At 38.1% G+C, this 25,625-nt stretch overlaps 1 protein-coding gene across 14 annotated transcripts in view; it reads left to right on the forward strand.

Annotated features, from left to right (window-relative positions):
• FAM13A (family with sequence similarity 13 member A) overlaps positions 1-25,625 on the forward strand; it is a 316,899-nt gene that overhangs the window by 32,679 nt on the left and 258,595 nt on the right. For all 14 annotated transcript variants that reach the window (XR_011437490.1, XM_070263412.1, XM_070263416.1 and 11 more), the window contains exons 2-3: positions 10,026-10,215; positions 17,070-17,279. Coding sequence is in view for 13 of the 14 variants with exons in the window: in XM_070263410.1 (XP_070119511.1) it covers positions 10,026-10,215; positions 17,070-17,279 (400 nt within the window). In the remaining variant the exon portion in view is untranslated. The remainder of the gene's footprint in view (positions 1-10,025; positions 10,216-17,069; positions 17,280-25,625) is intronic.

The raw sequence follows: 25,625 nt of genomic DNA on the forward strand, positions 1-25,625 counted from the left end.
CCTGTCTTCCAAATCAGTTCAGCCAGAACCAAAGCTGCTGGTTTTCACTCTTGGCTCCCCCATGTTAGCACTATTGTGCCAATCCAGCGCCTGGGGGAGTGGACAGGTCTGGGAGCAGGCACGGGCAAGTGTGCCACAAACTCCCACTGTTCTTAACTTCATCAGCTTTTTATGAATAAGTGTTTCTCAGTGTGTGTTTTGCCTTTGGTCAGTTTCCAGAGCCCTGAAATGGTGGTTCTGACAGTCTTGTCCAGTTTGTATTGTTTTTTTCAGGAGAGAACTTGTGCACTCTTTTATTCCATTGTCACTGGAAATCAGCAGTAGGTGTTGACTTTCTTTTATATAGAGAATTCTTTTTATAACAGCCTTTAATTTTTCTTGGTATAATAGTAATATATCTGGTGTATAAAATTTAGGAAATACCAAAAATAAAAAAGAGAAAATAAGAATCATCTAAGACTCTATAAGCCAGAAGTAAACATGTAATATATTTGTTTATGCCTTATAGTTTTTTCTGTAGTACATAAAGTTATAAAAACAGATTATACTTGACATTAGTTTTATAGCCTTTTTCTCCCATATAACAGTATATTGTGATATCTTGAGTCCCATTTGTCTAAGATCTGAGTCTCGCTCACTGTTTCTTGTCCTCCTGTGTTTGGACACCTGGCCTGGAAAGAAGCCCCAGCTTTTGCTGGGCGTCGCCAAATTGCCCTCCATAAATTTGAACCACTTTACATCTCACTTCTTTTGTTCTTGCCAACATTAGTTTCTCTTTTCTTTAAAGAAAAAATTTCCACATGTAGAAGGAATGACAAATGGTATCCCGCTATTGTTGTGACCTATCTTTGATTACTGGGAACCTTACCTCCTCCTGAGAAAATCTATTCCATCTCCAGAAGGCACTATTATTTCTTCTTTATATATCTTAAGATCTGTCTCCAGCTAACCACCCCTCACTTCTGGTTCTGCCCTCTGAACCACATGGCAGCTCTTCTAATATCTGGAAATATTTCAACCCCAAGTCTTTTGAGTATAATTGTTTCAGGTTCTCCCTTCCTTCCTCGTGTAACATGGTGTACTTTATTTTTCTTTTTTAAATTTTAAATTTCTTTTAAAAAATTTCTTTGCTCATCCTTTCATTGAAGTCTCTCCAGCCTTCTATTAATTGGTTCAAGTTTGTTCTCTGGTAGTTTTCTCAAGAAAGGTTCAAGTGTACAATATTCCCTTAGCCTTTGCATATTCAGACTATAGCTTTTATAGTTGAAGGACAGCTTGATTGGTTATTAAATTGGACTCATGCTTTCTTTCCTTAAACATCTTGTAAGTCTTATTCTATTGTCTTCGAATGTTAAATACTGCAATCTCTAAGTTTGAGGCCACTCTTACTTTCTTTCCTTATTAAGGCGTGATTTTTGCCTGGCTGCCCAAAGGATTCTTTATTGTCAGTCTAATAGTTTCCTAGAATATATCTTTGTGTGGACTGTTCTAGGTTTGTGATTTACCTTCAGTTTGTGGATTCAAGCCTTCTATTTAAACAAAGTTTTCGTGAATTACATCTTTAAATATTCTACTCCATTTTTTGGTATTTTTCTTTGGGGACTCCAATAACACATTTGTTGGTGTTCATTTAACCACTTTCTGTAGCTCTCTTTCAGGTCTTTGATTTTTTTGTTTCATTATGTCTACTTTTCTCGTTTATGTCCTCTATATCCCTTGCTGGGCTGTCAATAGTTTCTGTTCTCCTTTGTGCTCTTTATAATTTAGTCTTCACTTCTGAAAGGTTTTTGTCTTTTCCTTTTCTTCCTTTCCTGATTTCTGCCAGTCTCCATTTACATTCTCCTACTGACTATCTCTTCCCTAAAGTTTTGTATTTCTGCATTGTGGTATTGTTTCGTCGTCGTGATAGATTCATTAACTTTTTAAAAAATTGTGGTAAAATATATGTAACATAAAATTGACCGTTTTAACCATTTTTAGGTGTACGATTCAGTGGCATTAGTACAGTCACAATGTTGTGCAACCGTTACCATTATCCGTTTCTAGAACTTTCTCATCATCCACAACATAAACTCTGTTACCCATTAAACAATAACTCCTCATCCCTCCCCCCTCCCAGGCCTGCTAACCGTTGTTTTATTTTCTATGGATTTGCCTAGCCTGGATATCTCATAAGTAGAATTGTAGAATTTTTGTCCTTTTGCATCTGGCTTATTTCACTTTGCATGATGTTTTCAAGGTTCATCTATGCTATAGCATGTATCAGAATTTTATTCCTTTATAAGGCTGAGTAATACTCCACTGTGTGTATAGACCACATTTTATTTATCCAGTCATCTGTTGATGAACATTTGGGTTGTCTCCACTTTTTGGTTAATGTAAATAATGCTGCTGTGAACATTGGTGGACCCGCTTTAAGGCTTTGTACCCTGAAGTGGAATTGCTGGGTCATATGGTAATTCTATATTTAACATTTTGAGGAACTGCCTGTTTTCCACAGCACTGTACCATTTGACAGTCCCACCAGCAATGCACAGGAGCTCCAGTTTCTCCATGTCCCGGCCAACACTTGTTATTTTGTGGGGTTTTTTTGATAATAGTCATCTTAATGGGTATTAAGTGGTATCTCATTGTGGTTTTGATTTGTGTTTCCCTAAGGCTATTGATATTGAGTGCCTTTTCATGTGCTTATTGGCCATTTGTATGTTGTCTTTGGGGAAATCTCTATTCAAGTCTTTTGCCCATTTTTGAAGTGGGTTGTTGGTTTTATTTGTAGTTGAGTTTAGGAGTTCTTTACATATTCTAGATATTAATCCCTTATCAGATATATTATTTGCAAATATTTTCTATTCTGTGGGTTGTCTTTTCATTCTGCTCATAGTCTTTTAATGCACAAAAGTTTTTAATTCTGATGAAGTCCAATTTTGTTGTTGCCTGTGCTTTTGGTGTTATTTCCTTATTAACTTTTGTTAGTTCTTTCTGTTTTTAGGTTACAGTTTCCATCTGCTTCTTGGCAACATTTTTCTGATGAGTTATTTCAGGATAGTCATGGTACTTTTTAATATTTTTTTAAAAGTTCTGTCTCTGTATAGTTGCTGGCCATGTTCCTTTTTTCTTACTCATATTTCAATGAGATGGATTTTTGTGGCATCTGAAGCAAGAGGTTCCTGTGGGGTGTTGTTTTGGGGGCCAAGGTAGCTTTTCAAGTTTCATAGCCCTGGGACTCCATCTCTGTTGCTACAAAAAGGGCTGTTTTCTTCACTGTGGCCCCTCTGCCTGCCCATCTCTCCCTGCCCTCAGAAGCTAAGCTGGGACAGGAGAGCTCTTCACAAATTTGCCCACTAAGGTAATGCACTCACTATTAGGTGGTGCATTTTTCTGGTGTTTCCTGCTATCTGCCCTCTTGGGGTCCCCTTCGGTACTTTCTGCACCTTTTTCTCCTCTTCCTCTAAGCAGTTGAGCCCTGTTCAGCTCCCTCTCTAAGTGTGCTCTGTCTTCAAGGAAATAAATCTTTGTCGGAGATTTTAAAACCTTCCTCTGCTGGGCCCTGCTGTGGTCTGCAGACCCCCCACAGTGCTGGCATGACTCTGCCTGAGCCTCCTGCCCCATCCTCACCTTTGCTGCACTGATGCACAAATTGGAGTTTACAGCTGTTCTGTCTTCTGCTGCTTTGCTTTTCTTCATCCTCCTCTTAATCTGCGTGGTTTCAGGAGAAGTGATAACATTCACAAGATTTGTATTGTATTTGTTTTTAATAGTTTCTCAAACATTTCAATGATACTAGATAGGGACTTTTTAATCTTTTTTAGTCTAAGTTGCGGAAATTAGTTGAACTTATTTGTTAGATATAAGGTGATCTAAGATAAGTACATATTTATTTGGATAGAGAATTTTTTTTTAAATCTTCTCTTAATTAAACCTAACTGTTCTTTAAATGCTTGAAGATTCTCGGATCTTTGCTTTTCAGATCATAGACCTCTTTGAGATTTTGATTTTTAAAAATGTTTCACGTACTTTTGTGGATTCCAGGTTAAGAACCATTGTTCAGATCTGCAATGCACATAGACAATAGATGCTACAAAATGTTTGTGTAAGGATAACTAATAAGATATACAAAAAGTGCTTTGAGTTTTTAAAATTAATGAACGAGATTTGGAAACACTGATTTATAGGATGCTTCTGATTTCCTTAACCTAACAATATGTTCAGTAAATAGTTTTTGACATTCTTGACAGAGCATTATTTGAAACTGATTTTTCCCCCCTTCTCACGTAAAAGAAGTCTGTAGATAGATATTCTGGGCAGACTCTATGATGTTATCAGGATACAAGTCCCTTTTTTTCTATTTTGCTGTCCTTAGAAATTAGCTTCTAGCTTCTGGGTTGCTACATAGTCACAAGATGGTTATCAAGCGTTACTTCTGTCATCTAAGCAGAAGGTGGGTATGGGGAAAAAGACTGACGTGACCTCCCTAATTTTTTTTTTGGTGAGAAAGATTGGTCCTGAGCTAACATCTGTTGCCAATCTTCCTCTTTTTGCTTGAGGAAGATTGTTGCTGAGCTAACATCTGTGTCAGTCTTCCTCTCTTTTCTACGTGGGATGCCGCCACAGCATGGCTTGAGGAGCGGTGTATAGGTCCGTGCCCGGTATCTGAACCTGCCAACCCTGGGGCCACCAAAGCAGAGTGCATGAACTTAACCACTACACCATGGGGCAATCCCCCTTGGCCTCCCTTTCAAGGAGTTTTGCTGGTGGTCCTAACAACTTCTGTTTACATCTCATTGGCCAAACGTAGATATATGGCCATCTGTAACTACAAGGATATGCTGCCAGGAAGGTGGGTCTGTTTTAACTGGACACTTTGCTCCCCACCCTCTCAAACAAAATTAGAGTTCTGTTACTAAGGAAGAAGAGAGTTCCTTAACTCAAACTCTATGAGTGTCCTTTTAAAGAACTAGTTACCAGGAAGAAATTCTTAATCAACATTTTTAGCATTGATTCTCTTCTTGTGTGATATACCTTTACATACATTATCTTATCAAACTCTCCCAACATTTTAAAGTATGTGGTAGTATTGCCATTTAACAGATGAGGACCCAGGCTTGGTGTAGATGAGAATTTTTATCAGGTCCAGAGGCTGAGTGTGAGGGCGACCTGGCTACAGCACTTGTCCTCCCAGAGATCCCTAAGCTTGACTTGGCCAGCGTGGCCAGACAGAGAGCATGGTTGTCCTTCTTTATTGTTGCTCCTCTCCAAAGCTGCACACTTGACCAAAGAAGCTGATGTTCCCTGTGAGAATACACAGTTCAGTGTCAAATCCAGGGTTCAAACCCAGGTACCCTAATTTCAGGTGGAGTCTTTCTCAATGACCCAACCCCATCCAGGCTGATATGATTGTCCATGTCTCTGTGTAAGAACAGTCCCACAATTGTTATTGTTAATGTTTTAATTGCAGTTTGAAGAGAACAAGTTCCTTTCCCTCCTGATTGTGCTGTCAAAAATGGCGCTGCTCTTTTTGAGCAGGAGGTCTCTTTGAGAGGTCCCTATTTTTATTCTGATTTTTATTAGTGAAAAATATCAAGCATTCATAAAAATCGAAAAGACAGCAAAATGAACACTTCATATACTATTCACTTAAAAATTATCATTCTACTATATTTGTGATCATGCTCTCTCTCTGTGTGTATATACATATACCTGTGCAGAGACAGTGTCTGAAATATTTTGAAGTATTTGAAGACATCATGATACTGTACCCCTACTTCAGCGTGCACCTCATGAGAATAAGGAGCACACCACAGCTGGGATACATTAGATCTTACACAATGCTATTATACGGAATAACGTTTACAATAATTCCATCTAATATCCAACACATATTCAGACTTCCCCAGTTGTCCCAAAGAGACAGTTGGCTAGGTTTTTTTTTAACTAGGAAGGAGTCAAGATTCATAGGTTACACTTGAGGGTTGTATGTTTTAGTTTCTTTGAAATCTTCAGTCAGTCTTTCCCTCGTGACGTTGATGTTTTGGAGAGTTCAGGCCGGTTATCTGTTAGAATGCCTCTCGTTCTGAATTTGATTGTTTCCTCATGATCTGTTTAACTTGTCCTTTTAGCTCCTGTGTTTCCTGTAAACTGTATGGTAGATTTAGAGGGTGGCTTAGCATCAGCTTGAACGTTTTTGGCAAGAATACTTTATAAATGGTGTGTTCTGCATATTGCACCACATCGGGAGCACATAATGTCAACTCTTCTCATGATTAGTGGTGATAAATTTGATCTTTTGAGTTAAGGTGATTACACCCAGGTCAATCGTGCAGGCAAATTTTTTTCCTTTGTTACTAGTATGTGATCTTTGACGCTGTGAAAATGCTGTTCTCCAGCAACCTTTCACCTGATGTTTTAGCATCCACTGATAATCCTTGATGGAATGATTTGTGGGAAATAGTGACTTTCGAATTCTGTCATTCCTTCTCTATTTAGCTGCAGCATTCTCCTTTGAAGAGGACTTTTGTTTTTTAACGTCTTTCTCTCGCTTTTCTTAGAATCACTGGATTCAAGGATTTTTACTTACACGATATGTTATAATCATTTACAGTTCTTACTCTTGGTGCTCCACTTGCCCAAATCTGGCCAGTAGAAGCCCGTTTAAGGGGCCCGCAGGTCTTTTTGGCATGCCCATTAGTCCTTGAGCCTTTCCTTGCTTTCTGGAACAAGATGTCTCAGGCTCATCTTATGCCTTCCTCATGCCCCTTTTATTTGGCGGTGGAGTGGCTTTCTGGTCTACACATTCCTGCTTAGATTTATTAGTCCTAGCCCCAGTTGCAAAGAGTTTTAAGGCATGCAATTCTCAGTTTAACCAGCAATGTAATCTGATTGTCCTTCCAAGTACCTTAAATTCACGGTACTTACATTCTTGGAGGATTGCCTTAAGGAAATACAGCCGTTGATTTCAGTAGTTTAAAATCGATTGTGTATTAAGCTCTGCAAACAGCTGCATGTGGTGGTGTCCTGCCTGGGCCCTCATAGAACCGCCAGTGTTGAAGGTTCTGGAAATGTGATAGTTTGTCATGATTAAGAACTCAAGTGCCAAACCAGAGCACTGGGGGTTACATTCTAGCTCTAAAAACAGATAATCATGTAAATTTAGGCACGTTTCCACATGGCTTTTCATTTCCACAGTTGTTTTATTTTTCCATGACCAAGGGACTGTTTAATATTTGTTATTACTTACCAGAAAGGATGTTTTATATTTGTTCTAAGCTGTTGTATATTTTTAAACTACTGAAGTAGTATAGTGGTTTAGATATAAACTACAAATAACATCTCATTATCGCTTCCTGTTAGCTGACTCCTTCACTAACTAGGCTCGATGAGCAAAACTTGATAATATGTATTTTTGGTCACTGAAGAATTGATCTAGGTGTCTCTGAAAATATAATTGTTTTGTTTTATTATGGTTGTTTTTAAACATTCACTTTTTAAAAAGTGTTAACCTGAATTAGATTCCCAGTTAGAAACAATCAGATGTTCCTTCCTTACTGTGATTACATATGACTTGCCGTGTAGTGTGGCTCTATATTGCATAAACAGGTATTTTAATTTGCAATCACTTCAAACTGTGTGAGGTTAATTGCATGTCTCTAACTTGAAAACTTTCCGAAACGTGATGCCAAGATGGCTTATTTCCACCGTCTGTTAACAGGAGACACAACATGCTGACTGAAATTTTGACTAAGGGACAGAGTGAAGAGCCGAAAGAACATTAACTCAAGGTTTTAAACTCTAATATAGAAAGAAAACTGAGAATTTCTAGTAAAAACTTGAAGAATTCTGATACTTATATACAAAAAATTATTTTGTTCTTATTCATCAGTCGTATTTTAGGAGATTAGAGATATATGGAGAATAGTAATTAAATCATCAAAACTATCTACCACCCAAACATGTTTTGACTGGGATGCCTTCTTAAATGACAATCTTTGGTCTACACAGATGTTTAGTACAGGGGTGGTTAAGTCTCTCTCCATTTTGTTGAGAAGAAACCAGAAAAATTTTCTGGAAGAAGGATGACGACGATGATGATTATAACAATCAGTACTTAGGTGCCAGGCACTGTTCTCATTCCTTTATGAATACAAACTCATTTCAGCCTCCTGTATTCCTATGAGTTAGGAACTCTTAGTAGCTCCATGACACAGATGGAGAAACTGAGGCACGCAGAGGTTAAGTGGCTTGTCCAAGGTTGACAGCTAATTACATCAGAATGGGATTTGAAACAGAGTCTTATTCCACAGTCCCTGCTCTAAACTACTATATTATATTGTCTCTGCAAGAAGATAATAAAATTTGCATAATTTAACCTCAAATTGTCAGCTGCTTCTAATGCTACATTTGAGACTATTTTCAAAGTTTCATTATTACTGGTAACTTTTGGCTGCTTACTCACCAGATAATACCTGGTTGACTGAAATTCCCCATGTGTTCAGTTGAAGAAGATTGATGTATTTTTAAATCTGCAAGAAAAAATTATTAGCTCTTACAAATTTGGCTTAAGTAACAAATTCATCATTTCCTTGGTGACAGAGATCAGAGTTCTGGTCCATACCCCCATTCCATAGTAGCTAACATTATGCCTTATCTATAATATGAACAGATACCAAATCTATATTCTAACTTTTGCTGAATGTTCACTAGGAAAATCTGACTTTCAAGTGTGACCTATTAGAAGATGCAAATATGTCCATGAAATAAGATTCAAAATTGAAGTTACAGGAACCCTGTTCAAAATCAACGTTGTAAAATTTGTGTAATTGTCGTGTGTCACATACAGCATCTATCATAGTTTCTTACTGTAATTATACACAAACTGCACTGTAGCATTAATATAAATCTAAATTAAGGAGCAGAACATGGACTTAGAGTAGATGAAGCTATCTCTTCCCAGTTCTGTGACTTTTGCTAAGTTACTAAACTCTCTGATCTTTGTTTTTTCAACTCTAAAATGGAAGTAATGTTTCTACTTCTAGATTATAACAGCTGCACAAGCTTGCGCTTGTAATATTGGTGCTTTGCTTACTTACTACAAATCACCAACAGTGAAAGTTTCCCCAATCTGCTGCCTCTGTCCCCAAATAAAATTGTTTGCATTTTGCCATCTTTTCATCATTTAGGCTTACAGATAACATTTATATAGGACACCTGCTTTTTAAAAAAAATCCCTCATTTAGTTTTATATTAAACCATATTAAAATTTACTTTTTATAATGCTTCTTTGGGGAACAAATTTCTATTAAAAGGATGAAACAAATTTTATGGCTTTTTCACTGTGATGATAACTTGAATTAATTGGATGTAAGTTGTATTTTTTATTTATACTGTGTACACTCTTGTGGAAATTTTTAAAATTGTGACTACCCGAAAGTTTGCTGTTTCAGAGATACAGCATTTTGAACCTCAATGAGAATTGAGTTGATTTTATGTGTTAAAATATTAGAGATATTCACAGATGTAATAAATCAGAGAAATAACTGTTCACTCTACATATATATGTATACTCTTTTTCTAACACTTCAAATTAAATCCACCGTAAAATGTCTAGATAAATTTTCATTTTTAGAAACATCCTACTGTTTCAGAATCTGCATGGGGTTTCAGTGTTCTTATAAATCTTTTCTTTTCCTGCTAGCCGGGTACTTCTGAGTCACACCCCCTGGTTGCTGTAGTAATATATCTTGGATACTGCAGTGTATTGCTCTCTCTCATAGTTACACTTAAGTTGTGGCTTTAGGTTTCTCATTATTTTTCACTCTTTTTAACCATTATATCAGCGTGCATCATTCGTAACACTGAGCAACCTCTGAGAGATGTTAGAGATTTTGATTTGAGTTGAAGTAAAAATAAGTGAAGGACCTCTACCGTACATCTCCAAACGCTTACATTTTAATTCAGGTGTTTCTGTTGTAACCATGCAACCTCCCGTGGTAAATATGACTGACTGCTCTTTTTTCTTACGCCCTTTTAAGCAAAGTAAAGCAGCGGTTCGGCTGAAAGAAGACATGAAAAAGATAGTGGCAGTGCCACTCAATGAGCAGAGGAATTCTACCTATAAAAAATTGTTTGGAGTCAGTCTCCAAGAGCTTCAACAGCAGGGGCTCACTGAGAATGGCGTTCCAGCTATAGTGGGGAATATCGTGGAGTACTTGACAGAGCATGGTAAGGCGAGTCATGTTTTCGTTCTGTTGTTTGTACAGTCCTCTCAGGGAGAAGAATGTTTTTGTGTGAATTACTTTATAATGCATGATTAGATTATTCCCTAAAACACCTTAATTAGAATGTCGAACTATTGTGTAATACATTTTTCCCTTATAAAAGGATATTAAGAGCATTATTACTGCTTGACGTTATTTTGACAGTAATAATTCAGTTCACCATGGAACAAGCACGTTAATTATTGAGGTTTCTAGTTCGGAATGATTCCTAGTTTTAAGTGGTAAAATACACTGTTCTAATATTAATGGTGAGTTCTCTTGATTGAACAAATTCCAACTGATAGTCAATTTTTTAATGTAATGGAAGACTTTTTGGGTATCTTTTTCAGCGGAGGTCGTTCATGAACTTATTGGATGCCTTAATTGCCTTCATAAGCTCAGTGGAGATACCAAAAAGAGTATGATATATAGCCTATTATGGGGGGGGTCATTTACTTTTGGAGTGATAAAATTAAGTATATGAAACAATTGAAGAGTAACTTAGTACATTGCATGCTAAAAAGATCAATTCTCTCTCTGTTATTGAGAGCCATGTTGTCTTACAGCGTTTTTATGATTTTATTTAAAATAAGACTTAAAAACTTGGGTAATTTGAGAGAATATCTCCTACATTCATGCTTTTCAAACTAGGACAGTATCATGAGAGAACTCCAAACTATATAATAAATATCAATAAACTTTAAAACATTTGGAAAGGAAATATTCTGAGGGAAAGGCTTGTAATTTTCATTTTCTATAGTGAAACAACATTTTTAAACTAAAACAAGAGTCAGAGTAGAATATAAAATTTGTGGGAATTTTTAAAGGTAGAACTTTAAAGAAATTCTCTACTCTGTGCGGTTAGCTCCCGGCCCCGTGCCTCCCACGATTACGAGTCCATGCCCTCTGCTAGGAAGAGTCCTTCGCTGCAGATGCGTGAGGAGCACAGAGCATCTGTTCCTCTGTAGGAACGCGTGTCGGCTTGTGACAGGGACTGTGTGGCAGACAGTTCAGAACTCAGAGGGTCAGGTGCTTTGTGTTAATTGACACAACAGCCTTTTGCTCAGGCTACTAGGTACCTAGATGACAAAATGATATTTGGTTCTGAAAACTCAAGAGCCAGGCTTGCATTCTTACCTTGCGGGAGCTATCTCCTTATTTTTGGAGGAAGATAAGCTGCAGAAGGGCAAGATTCTTAGAGAACAGCTCTGGCTTTGTTCAAATACTTTAAACAGGTTAAACGCAAAAGGTGTTCTGTACAGCATGGCGGGAAGATGGGACCTGGGCCTGCAAGGTTGTGCAGTCAGATGTTATTAAGTTAGAGCTTTGACAGGGCTCACTGGCACGCGCAGTGTTGAGTAAAGCTGTATCCTACCGATTTAGGTACAAATGGATCTCCAGGTAACTCATTTAATCTCTTACATAGGGTTGTTCAGTATCCATTTGGATGCAAAGTGTGACCACCTAAAATAGTGTTTTGGTTTTGACATAATCAGTAGTCTGATCATTTACCCCACAATGATTGAATAACAGCCTCTTGAGATTTCTCTTCTGTAAAATCATTTTCATTTTTAATTTTTTTAAATTATTGAATAGTTAATATGTTTATGTGGTTCACAATACAGAAGTGTATACAGCGAACAGCCTCTCCCTCCAAAGCCTGTCCCCTGACTGTTCATTTCCCCTCCCAGAAACAATATTATTGTACTAGTTTCTGATATGTTCTTACAAAGATATTTGAATATATAAGCATATATGTATATGTTTTTTTCCTTTTAACATAAATATAGCACACCATGCACACTATTGTGAATCTTTTTTTAAAAATCACTTAACAGTATCTTTTGGAGATTGTTCCATATTACGTAAAGAGCTTTACTCATTTAATTATCTTTTTCTCCAGCACACTGTCCCACCGTATATATGTATCATTTCTTTAAGCAGTCACATACTGATGGGCACTGAATTGTTTCCTGCTTTTTACTGTCTACAAGCAATAATTCAGTGACTAAACTTTAACACGTGTCATTTGAAGCACTGTAACTGTATCTATAACTTTCTGGAAGTGGGCTGCTGGGTCAAAGGATATGTGCATTTATAATCAACTCTAGAGGAGTTGAACCAGTTTATATTCACACCATCAATATGTGAAAACTTTGGCAAAATTTGAGTTAGGGATTGGTTTTATTCTACCTCTTCTTCGTATACCCTTAGTTATACTTTAACAGGGTAGACATTCAGGTAAATACTTTAGTGGCTTAATCAGCCATTCTTGACTTGGGATGTGAAATAGAATCACTAGTGGAATCTTTTCAGAATCCCCGTGCGTGGGCGATACCTCAGATCGCCTGAATCAGAATCGTGACTGGGCAAGCTAGGGTAGGGCACCTACCCTGTATTTTGAAAGGCTGTATAGTTAATTACTATGTAGACAGCCTGAAGCTCCTCCTCGTGTTTGAAACTATCATGTTAATAAACCGAAGCGCCTCTGTGAGTTTGAAGGGTGGTATGTAGTTGGAGGGCAAGATACTTCAATGAGTTTGATTTTATTTTTCTGTAGTCTTTTTAAGTCGGTGAATATTGTGCACCTCTGATACAGTAGGCACTCTGTCGGCTGTGGGACGTGGGCATGATTGGTCGTGTAATTCAGCCATAGGTGGATATTTTGGTCGTACTTCGTTGTTTAACATAAATGCAGGCATTTAACAACTTGACATGAGGGAAAACTCTTTATTAAGAAATTTTAAAACAGAAAGAGTTTATTAAAGCCTATATCAAGGCCTTTCAGACTTTGGACATTTTTTCTTTAAAAAAAATATTCTTCTGTTTTCCATTCGAAGGAAAATATTAGGAGTTATGGGGCATCTCATCTTTACACTATTTTAAAACAACTCATCTTGCTGATGGAGTTACTGGATTCCTTCTCTTTTGCATGAAGATACTGTGGGTCATGCCAGTTAAATAGTGCAGGATTCTCCACTCACCACCAGGTGTCAGCACGCACTTAATATTGTCATGCTGCTCTCTATGCCAGAGTGTGCCGCTTAGGGAAATTCTGACTTCAGGCATATTTAGTTTCTGATGATGTATTTACACTATTTTGAAATAAATATTTCAATTGAACCAAAAAATAGCTGTTAATGGTACTAGCTGTTATTAGTGTATATAATTCTTTCATTTGTAAACCATTGTTAAGTTCCTGTTTCTCGATTAACTCATAGCTCCTGAAATCAAATATGACAGAATCTCGGAAATGTATGAGAGTAACTCCAAGTAGCCTTCTACATACCTCTTTCTTCTGAACATTTCCATTATAATCATCGTTTCCTGAAAATTTAGAGTAGGAAAATTTAGAGATTATATAGTCTGGTAAGCCTTATATGGGTGTTGGATATATTATAAGTTCATAAGGGGCTTTTAAAAACTTTCCAGATTCTTTATCCTAGAGTGCAATATAGTGATGTCCCAGGGTAAACTTCCCCTGCTTGAAAATTGCCAAGTATCGTAAGAGTTGTTTGGGTGAGAGATGTTCCTGAGGGAAGAGAGTTGTGCAAAGAAATGGTATGGGAACACAAAAAAATGATTGAGAAGCATTGACTTTAATGACTTCTGTTTATACTTTATCTCTCCACTAGTAATCCCACTAGTAAGGTATAGTGGGATTAGGAACCTTAAAGACCAAAGCCAGTTGTTGGAGCTGGGTAGTTATTTTGGAATAACTGGAAGTATATTTATTTGAGGGAAGCGTCAAAAAACCTCATTGGAAGAGACAACCTAAGGTCAAATCTAGAAAAGCACTGTGAAATCAGACCCAAGGGGCATTTGCTGGGCCAAAAACAGGCTCAGGAGCTGGAGAGATACAGGACTATGATGCAAATTCTAAATTTTCAGGATTTGGCTTTTGACCAGGGATGGGATTCTCCTTTATTGGGTGCTGTCTGCTTCATGCCAGTATACCTTTCTGAAGTTACAATGAAGATTTGTAGAGTAGAAGAAACAGACCTGAAAGCCTTAAAAATGACTAAGTGGAAGCCTCCCAGTAGTAACGGATACTCTGCAGTGTTAAAGGGAATGACATACCACATTAGTTATCTGTTGCTGCATAACGGATTACCCCAAAACATAGTAGATTAAAACAATAATGTTTATTATCTCACAGTTTCTGTGGGTCAAGAATTTAGCCACAGCTTCGTTGTATCTTCTGTCTTAGGGTCTCTTTTAAGATTGCAGTCATGGCGTTGGCCGGGGCTATGCATATCAGGACTGGGGAAAAGTTCACTTCGGAGCTCCTTCACATGGTTGTTGGCAGGATTCAGTTCCTTGTTGGCTGTTGACCCGATGGTCTCAGTTACTCACTGGCTGTTGTCCAGAAACTGCCCTCAGTTCCTTGCCACGTGGACTTCTCCATAAGTTAGCTAGCAAAATAAATAGCAGCTGATTCATCAGAGTGAGCAAGCAAGAAGAGCTGCAGAGAGGGAGAGAACAGGAGCAAGCATGATGGGCATCAGTCTTTTGTAACCTAGTCTCAGAAGTGAGATTAGAACCTCATGACATCGAGTTGCTATATTCTCTTGGTTAGAAGCAAGGCACTGGTCCAGCCCACACTCAGAGGGAGGTGATTACACATGGGTGTGGATACCAAGAGGCAGGGCTTGTTGGGGCCATTTGAGAAGCTGTCTGCCACACATACTGAATGGTCTCTCCTCTATTACCTGGTGCCCTGGCCGTACTGATTGTCAGATATTTTTAATATCTCTGATTTCACAGATTTTTGTCAAAATAGCTTAAATTGGAGCTAAAATGTCAACTTTTGATATTCATCATCTTCATAGCCAAGTAAACATCTTACCAGACTACGAATTCAATGAGGATAATGGTAGTGTTCAAATTTTTTTCTCACAGTTGATTTTTTTTAACAGTGCTAGTTACTCATTAAATATCTGTTGAATTAAAGAGCTCATAAAATGTTTTATCAAATTACAAATTAAAATGAAATTAGCTTCCTTTTTCTTTAGAAAGAGCAATACAATTAGCAGGTAAGATAAACAGCAAAGGCTAATAAAACAAACACCTCCCATCTAAATGACTCTAATAGTCATCACTGCTCATGTCATTGCTAAAATTCACCATTAGGCTCTCAAAAGAAGAGTGGTGAGTTGTGTCGTTGGGTTACTCTTTCGTAGAAAGATTGTTTCTTATCCCTTCAACATTCCTCCGTGGTCTGGCTCACTTGCTTACAGGCATGCTGTCTCTTCAAACCCAGCAAACGGGGCTGGAATCATTACCTTCCACCCTCACCCAGCTCCCACCCCTCACCCCCACATCACCTTATCCTTTACAGTGCTTTTTCCTGGATTCCTAGCTTCAGACCTTAAAGTTGCCTTTCAACCTTTGCTCTTTCTTACTCCCTGAGTTACCAAATCATCTTTGTTCTCTCCTTTTCACCTCCTTCCACCATAATCTCTGTCTTCCTGTCTTACAATAGAATGTTCTCTCCCTAGGGCAAGCCCTCTGCCCTCTCCATTCTCAACTTCTTAGCTGGCTAGATCTTCCTTAATCCTTGATTATATTGTGTCTTATCCCCTCACACACACTTAATACTCCAGTGATAAAGTCTTCACTCTTTAACCTGACATTCATGGCCCTGTCCCTTTCTTCCATTTTATTACTCCATTGCTCTTTGGCCTAAATGGTTCGTATTTTCATCTGTCTACCTTTATGCTGTCCTGTCTCTGATTCTCAATAATGTATTTGTTCCTCTTTGTCAGGGATAGATCAAGGTTTTGTGGGTCCTGGTGCTTAATCTTTTTGGGGCCCTCTTTAAGAAAAACAATGCAGAATTAAGGATACAGAATTAGGGACAGAGCATTGGAAAGGGCTCTGATAAATGAGGGCCATGACTTAAACTCCATTAGCTTCACAGTGTATCAGCCCCAGCCCTTCCATCTTGCTTATGCTTTAGCCACAGATGGCTTGAAGGAGCCAGAGGCTCCTGCCTGGAGTCTTGTCTGCTGGCCCCAGCCAACACTAATATCGGCCATTAATTGGCTGAAGACAAGGATCTTGTTTTATACTCCTTTATAGTCTCACAGAGTCTTATACTTTGAATCTAATGATTACTAAAGAAATATTACTTCTTGATTATTACAAAGGTAATCACGTATAGTTAAGCAGTTTCAAAATAGTTCTCAAAATGCTAAGCTGCTATCGGAGCTCAGGGTAAGGTCCTGTGATGTATTGTAGAAGATTATATGAATGAGATTTCTTTGTAGAGTAGTATATATTCAATGTTTATATATGTCCTAAACTTATTTTCAGAGGTCAGCTTTCATAACAATGGTATATGATCTTTTTAGTTGATACGTAGTAAATATGAAAATTTTTTATTCTAAGAAACACTTTTGTAAAATGTAAAAATCTTCCAACACTTGATAAGGATTTTCTGAATATAATAATTTACTGAGATTTATTTGTCTATTTTTAAAGATTGGCACCTGAGCTAACAACTGTTGCCAATCTTCCTTTTTTTTTCCTGCTTTTTCTCCCCAAATCCCCCCAATACTTAGTTGTATATTTTAGCTGTAGGTCCTTCTAGTTGTGGTTTGTGGGAGGCCGCCTCAGCGTGGCCTGATGAGCGGTGCCATGTCCACGCCCAGGATCCGAACCCCCAAAACCCTGGGCCGCTGAAGCGGAGCGCGGGAACTTAACCACTTGGCTACGGGGCTGACCTCTGAGATTTATTTTTGTTGCTATTATTTTTTAGAGTTTGTATCTGTTTGAGAAACTTCTGTTTTCAGTGTGTCCACTTTCCTGTTCCAGGACTCAGCCAGGAGGGCCTTTTCAGGGTGAATGGCAATGTGAAGGTGGTGGAACAGCTGCGCCTGCAGTTCGAGAGCGGAGCGCCCGTGGAGCTGGGGAGAGACGGCGACGTGTGCGCGGCGGCCAGTCTGTTGAAGCTCTTCCTGCGGGAGCTGCCGGAGCGGGTGATCACCGCAGCTGTACGACCCCGGCTCATTCGGCTCTTCCAGGGTTCGTACGGTAAATCCTTCTGGGAAGTAAAGCAAGTTTATTTTTCAGTTAAAACTAAGCTTTTAAATATTAAATATTTTAAATGTAAAGATTACAATAAGCTTTTAAATATTTGTAGTCTCTCTGTAAGTACCAACTTGCTACTTCACTCGGCCCTTGTCTTCTACCCTAAAATAATACTAAAGCGATTACAAAATACCATTATTAAGTGTAATTTCTAAGATTATTGGCAAATGAAAACTTAAATAACAGTCTTGTAAAGTCCTGATGCTGGGGCCGGCCCGGAGACACGGTGGTTAAGTGAGCACGTTCCGCTTCTCCGCGGCCCCGCGTTTGCCAGTTCAGATCCCGGGTGGAGACATGGCACCACTTGGCAAGCCATGCTGTGGCAGGCGTCCCACATATAAAGTAGAAGAAGATAGGCATGGATGTTAGCTCAGGACCAGGCTTCCTCAGCAAAAAAGAGGAGGACTGGCAGTAGTTAGCTCAGGGCTAATCTTCCTCAAAAAAAAACAAAGAGTCCTGATGCTTTTGGGTGGAAGCAATTCTTTTCTCACTAGTGCCTGCTGTAGAGGAATGAAAATAAGACATTAAATTCTATGTAGGAAATATCAGTTAATTAATTGTATCTGGTTAGTGACCTTTGAGACTGAAAAGTCACTGGTGTGCTTTCTTTTTCTCGTTGGGAAGATTGAGTCCTAAAATAATTGTGTTCATTTTGCACAATTGAGGTAAAAATTGATTTTTGATTGTATAATGAAGTGATTTTAAGTGAAGAAACCTCATTTTTAAAGGTAACAATTATAGGCATAATCGTTACTGAGTTCTCCCTCCTAATATGGTAAGAAAAATGATTTAGCCTTGAAAAACAATTTCTTTCCTTATTTTTTGCCAAGTTAGAGTGAAAAGGGGAAAATGCGTGTAGCAGTGTTAGCTACCAGATTAAGAAGGATGTTACTTAAATCCACATTCTTTTAAAGCAGTAGTGGTGTAACTACACTCGAGAAAGCTCGATGTTGTATGTGTATTTTATTGAAAAATAATGATAAAATGTTAAAGCAAAGGTTGCAGAACCATTTGTCTGTGCTCTTAAGCTTTCTATATCAGTAAGTGACATTGGTAAGTGACATGTTTGAGGCTTGTTCATTAGAAACAACTTTTTCATGTCTACGTGTATGAGTATTTCAAGGACGTAACCATTGCTCCTATTTAAATGATTCTTACAAAGAATATTTTATCCATGTCATAGGGACATGAATTTTTTTAATTTATTTGTTTATTTTGTGAGGAATAGTGGCCCTGAGCTAACATCTGTGTCCATCTTCCTCTATTATATGTATGGGACACTGCCACAGCATGGCTTGATGAGTGGTGTGTAGGTCTGTGCCTGGGATCCCAACCCGCAAACCCCAGGCTGCTGAAGCAGAGTGCACGAACCCAACTACTACACCACCAGGCCGGCCCTGGGACATGAAACTCTTAAGATAAAATTTTAAAAATCACTTTTAAATAATTGCTACAAAAGTGGTTGAAGATTTAAACATTATGTGCTTAGAGCCAGCCCTGGTGGCCTAGCGATTAAGGTTCGGTGCACCCTGCTTCAGCGGCCTGGGTTCAGTTCCCAGGTGCGGAAACACGCACTCGTGTCAGGAGTCATAGTGAGGCGGCAGCTCACGTAGAAGAACTAGAAGGACTTACAACTAGAAATTACAACTGTGTACTGGGGCTTTAGGGAGGAAAAAAAAGAGAAAGATTGGTAACAGATGTTAGCTCAGAGTGAACATTTTCCCGGCCAAAAAAAAGTTATAAATAAATAAATAGGTTTCCAAAGGTCTACAGTTAATGGGGAATAAAGTTATAAAAAAAAATTGTGTGCTTCATACAAAATATTTAGTAACCAAATATTTAGTATTACTGAGAATAAGAAATATTACTTAATACTAATATTAATATTTGTGAATATTTGTGAATTTTAAAAGTTTTTATCGTGTTTCCTAGAATAGCTTTCATTTGATAACCATAGTAAGAGTAGCTTTCATTATTTTTGTTAACGTTTACATTATAATAATATTTTGTTATAATTTGTCTTCTTTGTAAATTACCTTCTCATTCATAACGTGTTTCCTTGGCAGCCAAAAACGTTGATATGCATCATAAAAAGCAAGCAGTATCATTCTGAATGTAAGACTGGTTATGTAGTCAGTCATATGGGTTGTGTGATTATGCACAAATAACAAGTTCTGAATGGGGCAAACTAATTTTCACTTTATTAGTAGTAATTCTCTCATTTTCAGAAAACCCCTGGGGCTAGATGTGAGATATTTCGTTAAAAGCAGTATTAATGGAGTACCTACTAGTTACCTAAGATGCTAAGTAGAGGGGATAAAGTATGCTTTAGGTGTCAGACAGCATAGCTTCTGTAAAATACTCTTCTCTCTGTAGTAATTCACATGGAAGATAAAGAGCCGCTGTGCTTCAGCTGGTTTATCCCGTGAGCGGGTCTCCTCCTGTGGGGGTGCGCGCTGCAGCTGCTCACTCTAGAGCCGAGGTGGCGGGCGGGCCTCTTTACAGATGCAGTAAAAGCAGATGTTACACTTGGCTGGTTATAGCATTTTCATCTCTCCTTTTTCTACTAGACATTATATATAATAAAATTGTTTTGCTATGATTTCCTTAGTAAAGACTACCCTGCTTTCATATTTCAGTCCTCATAATAGATTTTAAATAGCTTTCTTGATATTCTCTCACAACTCAGTGCCAGATTTCTTTCTAAAAATAATGTTGTTATGGGCCTTCAAATTATACCCTGTGTAAAGAGCAAGCTATTTCATAACTGAATATACTTAACATTTTTCAGATCAAGATCCTCCCTTCCATGCTTAGAAGGATGGAATTCTGGAGCCTCAGCTAGTTGCTTTTTCAGACGTGAGCTAAACCAAGACTGCCACTGAGGGGGGCAGCTCCATGACCTAGTGGTTAAGTTCAGCGTACTCTGCTTCGGCAGCCTGGGTTCAGTTCCTGGGCATAGAACTACAGCACTCATTGGCAGCCATGTTATGGTGGTGACCCACATACAAAATAGAGGAAGATTGGCACAGATGTTAGCTCAGGGCTAATCTTCCTCAGCAAAGAAAAAAAAAAGAAAAACCCTGACACTGAGGACAGTCTGGATGCTGCCTGTAAACATCCCTGCTGCTCTAGATATCTTTGATCACGTAGACCAACAGTGACCCTCTGGGTGGAAGAACACCACTTAGGTTCTTTCATTTTTATAACAAATGATCAACTTTAGACTTGTGTAGTGTCTAAAGCTCTGAGATGATATATTTGTTAAGTTGGCACACCAGTATATCTGCATACCAGGTATTTATCAGAAACTTCTATCTGAAGCTGATGTCTTCCGGAACCTTTTGCTTCTGTCAAAGGCCTAATTTAGACAATTCATATTTAAGAGGGAAGACTCCAGAGCCCTTCAGTGTTCACTCTTGCCTGTTGTCACATTACACTTGTCTGATTGCAACAATTCGCCTTCCTTAACTGAGGTTTCCAGTATAATTATCTCAGCTTGGCTGTATCCCATGACTTATGATCTTTTATTATCTCAGTGGGCCAGTAATATATCTATTTTTTATTTTAATAATCTCAGGTGTGTTTGGAGAATAGATAGAAATTGCAAATGAAAAGATTTTAGGATAGGATTCATTTAATTTAGGCTTAACTAGAAATCCCTTTACTTGAATGCTCCCTATTGAAAAATCTTCTATAATATAAATGCAAATATTTCCACTCATAATTGAGTATTTTTATTTGACGAGTTAGATTGGATCAGTCCATCAATATTTATTTAGTACGTTTTACTTAGACACTGGATGGTACTGTGAAAGAAAAGGTTCAACATTCTGACTTGACGGATTGTGTGGTTTAATTGAGGAGGTAGGATGTATGTGGTGTGCATTCCACGGTACTTCAAATGAGTGATGAGAACGTCCAGTCAGTGGTAACAAGGAGAGGGGGAAGTCAATCTGGATTATAAAAGTAAAATTGGGGTACATAAGATTAATTTGGATGGAGACAAAAATCTTCTAGGCGAGTAAAGAGCACGAGCAAAAACACTGTCAGTGTAAGACAGGAATGTCTGACAGAGCTGTCCATAGCTGCAGGAGACTAGTGAAAGATGTATTTTAAAACATAGGCTGAGACTGGATGGTAGAGGGTCTTGAATGTTAGGCTAAGGAATTAATATTTATAACAGCAAATTTTTGAAGAAAAAAGTTGTATGATGGAAGCAATACGTTAGGCAGTGCTGTGTAAGATTTTCAGATATGAAGGTGTGCTGGGAGCAGGGAGAGCATCTAGAAGACGGGCAGAAGTCTAGGTCTTGGTCCTGAGGACCTGTATCTGATAAACAGTTGGCAGTGGAGATTTTTTAATTGTGGTAAACTGTATATGACATAAAACTCACTTAACCATTTTTTAAGTGTACAATTCAGTGACATTAAGGACATTCGTTATGTTGTACAACCATCACCACTGTCCATTTCCAGAACTTTCTTATCATCTCAAACAGAAACCGGTAATGAAATTTTAAAGGAAAGTTACTAGAGATGTTAGAAAGAAAACATGAACAGAACATGGCGGCCGATAATAGATGATGAAAGTAAGAAGTGAGAGTTCGGGAGGAGCAGTGTGGTGGCGCTACCCTGAGGCTCCCATACCTTTGAGGCCGGCAGAACCAAAATAGGCACGAGGGCAGAGGGCATTTGTCAGACTCTTGCCAATGGGAATGAGTATAGAAATTAAGGAAGGAGTTGTAAGGCAAGGATGAAGCAGCACCAGGGAGAGCTCCCTGCAAACTGTGCTTTGACCAAGGCTATTGTTCTTTTGTCTTCAGTAATTCAAATCTTTTCTGGCTGTACCTAGGGTCGGGCCTTTAGGTTTTAAAATGCTTCAGCTTGTCAGACCTGATCTTTTGTCCTGAAAGGAAGAATCACAGTCTTCAACTTCCCAGGAACCTCCTATGACGAATTCTTTTTCCCTGCCTCCAGGTGCCTTTGGGACTTAGCCCAAAGGCTCAGAGGCTGTTAACTTGATAGGATCTGATGATCTCTCTGTGGGGGCTTTATTAATTGTCTGTCCCAGAGGTCCAGCTGTTTTTATTGAAGAAAGAAGAGAGATCCTGATGTGGTGTCTTCACAATGGTCCATTAATAAAAATAATGGAAGTCAAGAGGGGAAGATTATTATGGGGCCATGGTGAGGAGCTCATTTTAAACAGATGAATAAATGAATGTCAGTGCTTAGCCGCGGAGGATTAAGGCTGAAGATGTGAATTTTATAGCCATCTCTGCAGACTCATCAGTGGTCATATTCTGAGCATCAGTTATGTTTGGACAGTTATGTTGGACAATTGTAGCTGTAAACAGATGGCAATAAGCTAATTTTATCTCTTTCATCATGATTTTAAGTGCCTATTCTGTGCCAAGATTTTGCTTAGATTCTTTACATATGTTTGGCTTCTAAACTCCCTTACAGCGACTCCTACAAATATTTCAAATAGATAAGGAAAGTGAACCTCAGTGAGGGTACGTTACTTCCGAGAGAGTGAGCAGCTAGAATGTGCGGAGCTGGACTCTGCCTCCCTCCAAAGCCCAAGCTTTTCCCGTCATACTGTGCGTGTTAGTCAGCTCGGGCTGCCATAACACAATACCACAGACTTAACAACAGGAATTTATTTTCCACAGTTTTGCAGGCTGGAAGTCCAAGATCAAGGTGCTGGCAGAGGTGGTTTCCGGTGAGACCTCTCTCCTTGGCTTGCAGATGTGGCCTTTCCTTTGTGTGCGTGCTCTCCTGGTGCTTCTTCCCTCTCTTTTTTTTCTGATAAGAACTCATAGGATTTACTCTCTTAGCTTTTATCATACAGCAGTGTTAGCTGTAGTCATCACGTTGTACATTACATCCCTAGTGCTTATTTATCTTATACCTGGAAGTTTGTACCTTTCGACCTCTTTCTCCAATTGGTCCCTCCCCCTACTTTCCGCCTCAGGTAACCACAAGTCTGATCTCTTTTTCTAAGAGTTTGGTGGTTTTTTTGTATTTTTTAGATTCCACATGTAAGATCATACAGTGTTTTTCTTTCTCCATCTGACTAATTTCACTTAGCATAATGCCTTCAGGGTCCATCTATGTTGTCACAAATGGTAGGATTTCCTCATTTTTTATGGCTGAAGAATAATCTGTTGTGTATATATGTTCTACCATGTTTTCTTTATCCATTCATCCATTGATGGATACTTATGTTGTATCCATGTCTTCTCTATTGTAAATAATGCTGCTATAAACATGGGGGTGCAAGTATCTTTTTCAAGTTAGTATTTTTGTTGCCTTTGGATATATTCCCAGAGGTGGAATTTCTGATCATATGGTAGTTCTATTTTTAATTTCTTGAGGATCCTCCATACTGTTTTCCATAATGGCTGTACCAATTTACAGTCCCACCAACAGTGTACAAGGATTCCCTTTTCTCTCCATCCACACCTGCATTTATCATCTCTTGTCTTTTTGATGATGGCCATTCTAACAGATGTGAAGTGCTAACTCATTGTGGTTTAATTTGCATTTCCCTGATGACTAGTGATGTTAAGCATCTTTTCACGTACCTGTTGGCCTTCTTTGGAGAAATGTCTATTCAGGTTCTTTGCCCATTTTTTGATTGGGTTATTTGCCCTTTTGCTATTGAGTTGTATGAACTCTTCATATATTTTGGATATTTCTCCTTATCAGATTTATGATTTGCAAATATTTGTTCCCATTTTGTAGGTTGTCTTCACTTTGTTGATATTATCTGTTGCTATGCGGAAGGTTTTTAGTTTGATGTAGTCTCACTTGTTTATTTTTTATTTTGTTGCTTATGCTCTTAGTGTCATATCCAAAAATCATTACTAAGACCCATGTCAAGGAGCTTTATTTCTCTGTTTTCTTCTAGAAGTTTCATGGTTTCAGGTCCTACATTTAAGTCTTTAATCCTGTTGTAGTTAATTTTTGTAAGTGATATAAGATAGGGGTCCAGTTTCATTCTTTTACATGTGAATATCTAGTTTTCCCAGCACCATTTATTGAAGAGATTGTCTTTTCTCCATTGAGTATTTTTGGCTCCCTTATCAGGTATTAGTTGACTGTATACGCTTGTGGTTTTTTTCTAGACTCTCAGTTCTTTTCCATTGGTCTGTTTGTCTGTTTTTATGCCAGTACCATCCTGTTTTGATGACTATAACTTTATACTATAGCTTGAAATCAGGAAGGGTGATGCTTTCTGCTTTGTTCTTTCTCAGAATTTCTTCGGCTATTTGGGGTCTTTTGTGGTTTCATATAAGTTTTAGTGTGTTTTCTACTTTTGTAAAAAATGCCATTGGAATCTTGACAGGGATTGCATTGAATCTGTAGATGGCTCTTGGTGGTATTGACATTAACATTGTTAAAGTGTTAATTCTTCCAATCCATGAACACACGATACCTTTCCGTATATTTTTGTCATCTTTGGTTTCTTTCATCAATGTCTTGTAGTTTTCAGAATAGAGATCTTTTACCTCCTTAGTTAAATTTATTCCTAAAATATTTTATTGTTTTTGATGCTATTGTAGATGGGATAGATTTATTTCTCTTTTAGAAAATCTGTTGTTGGTTTATAGAAGTCCTGCTGATTTTTGTATGTTAATTTTGTATCCTGCGACTTCACTAACTTAGATCTAACAGATTTTTGGTTGAGTCTTTAGGATTTTCTATATGTAAAATCATGTCATCTGCAAATAGAGACAATTTTACATTTTCTTTTCCAATTCTGATACCTTTCACTTCTTTTTCTTTCCTGATTGCTCTGTCTAGGACATCTAGTACTATGTTGAATGGGAGAGATGAGAGTGGGCACCTTGTTTTGTTCCTGATCTTAGAGAGAAAGCTTTTAACCTTTCACCACTGAGTATAATGTTAGCTGTGGGCTTGTCATACATGGCCTTTTTTATGTTGAGATATGTTTCTTCTATGCCTAGTTTGTTAAGAGTTTTTATCAGGAATGGATGTTGAATTTTTTCAGATGCTTTTTCTGCATCTATTGAGATGATCATATGATTCTTTTCTTTCTTTTAATGTAATGTATCACATTGATTTGCATATGTTGAGCCATCCTTGCATCCCAGGGATAGATCTCACTTGATCATAGTGGGTATTTTTTTTTTTTTTTTGCTTGAGAAAGATTAGCCCTGAGCTAACATCTGTGCCAATCTTCCTCTACCTTTTTTTTTTTTTATGTGTGGGACACTACCTCAGCATGGCTCGTGAGTGGAGTAGGTCCACA

This window comes from Equus caballus, chromosome 3 (assembly GCF_041296265.1).
Source record: "Equus caballus isolate H_3958 breed thoroughbred chromosome 3, TB-T2T, whole genome shotgun sequence".
NCBI lineage: Eukaryota > Metazoa > Chordata > Mammalia > Perissodactyla > Equidae > Equus > Equus caballus.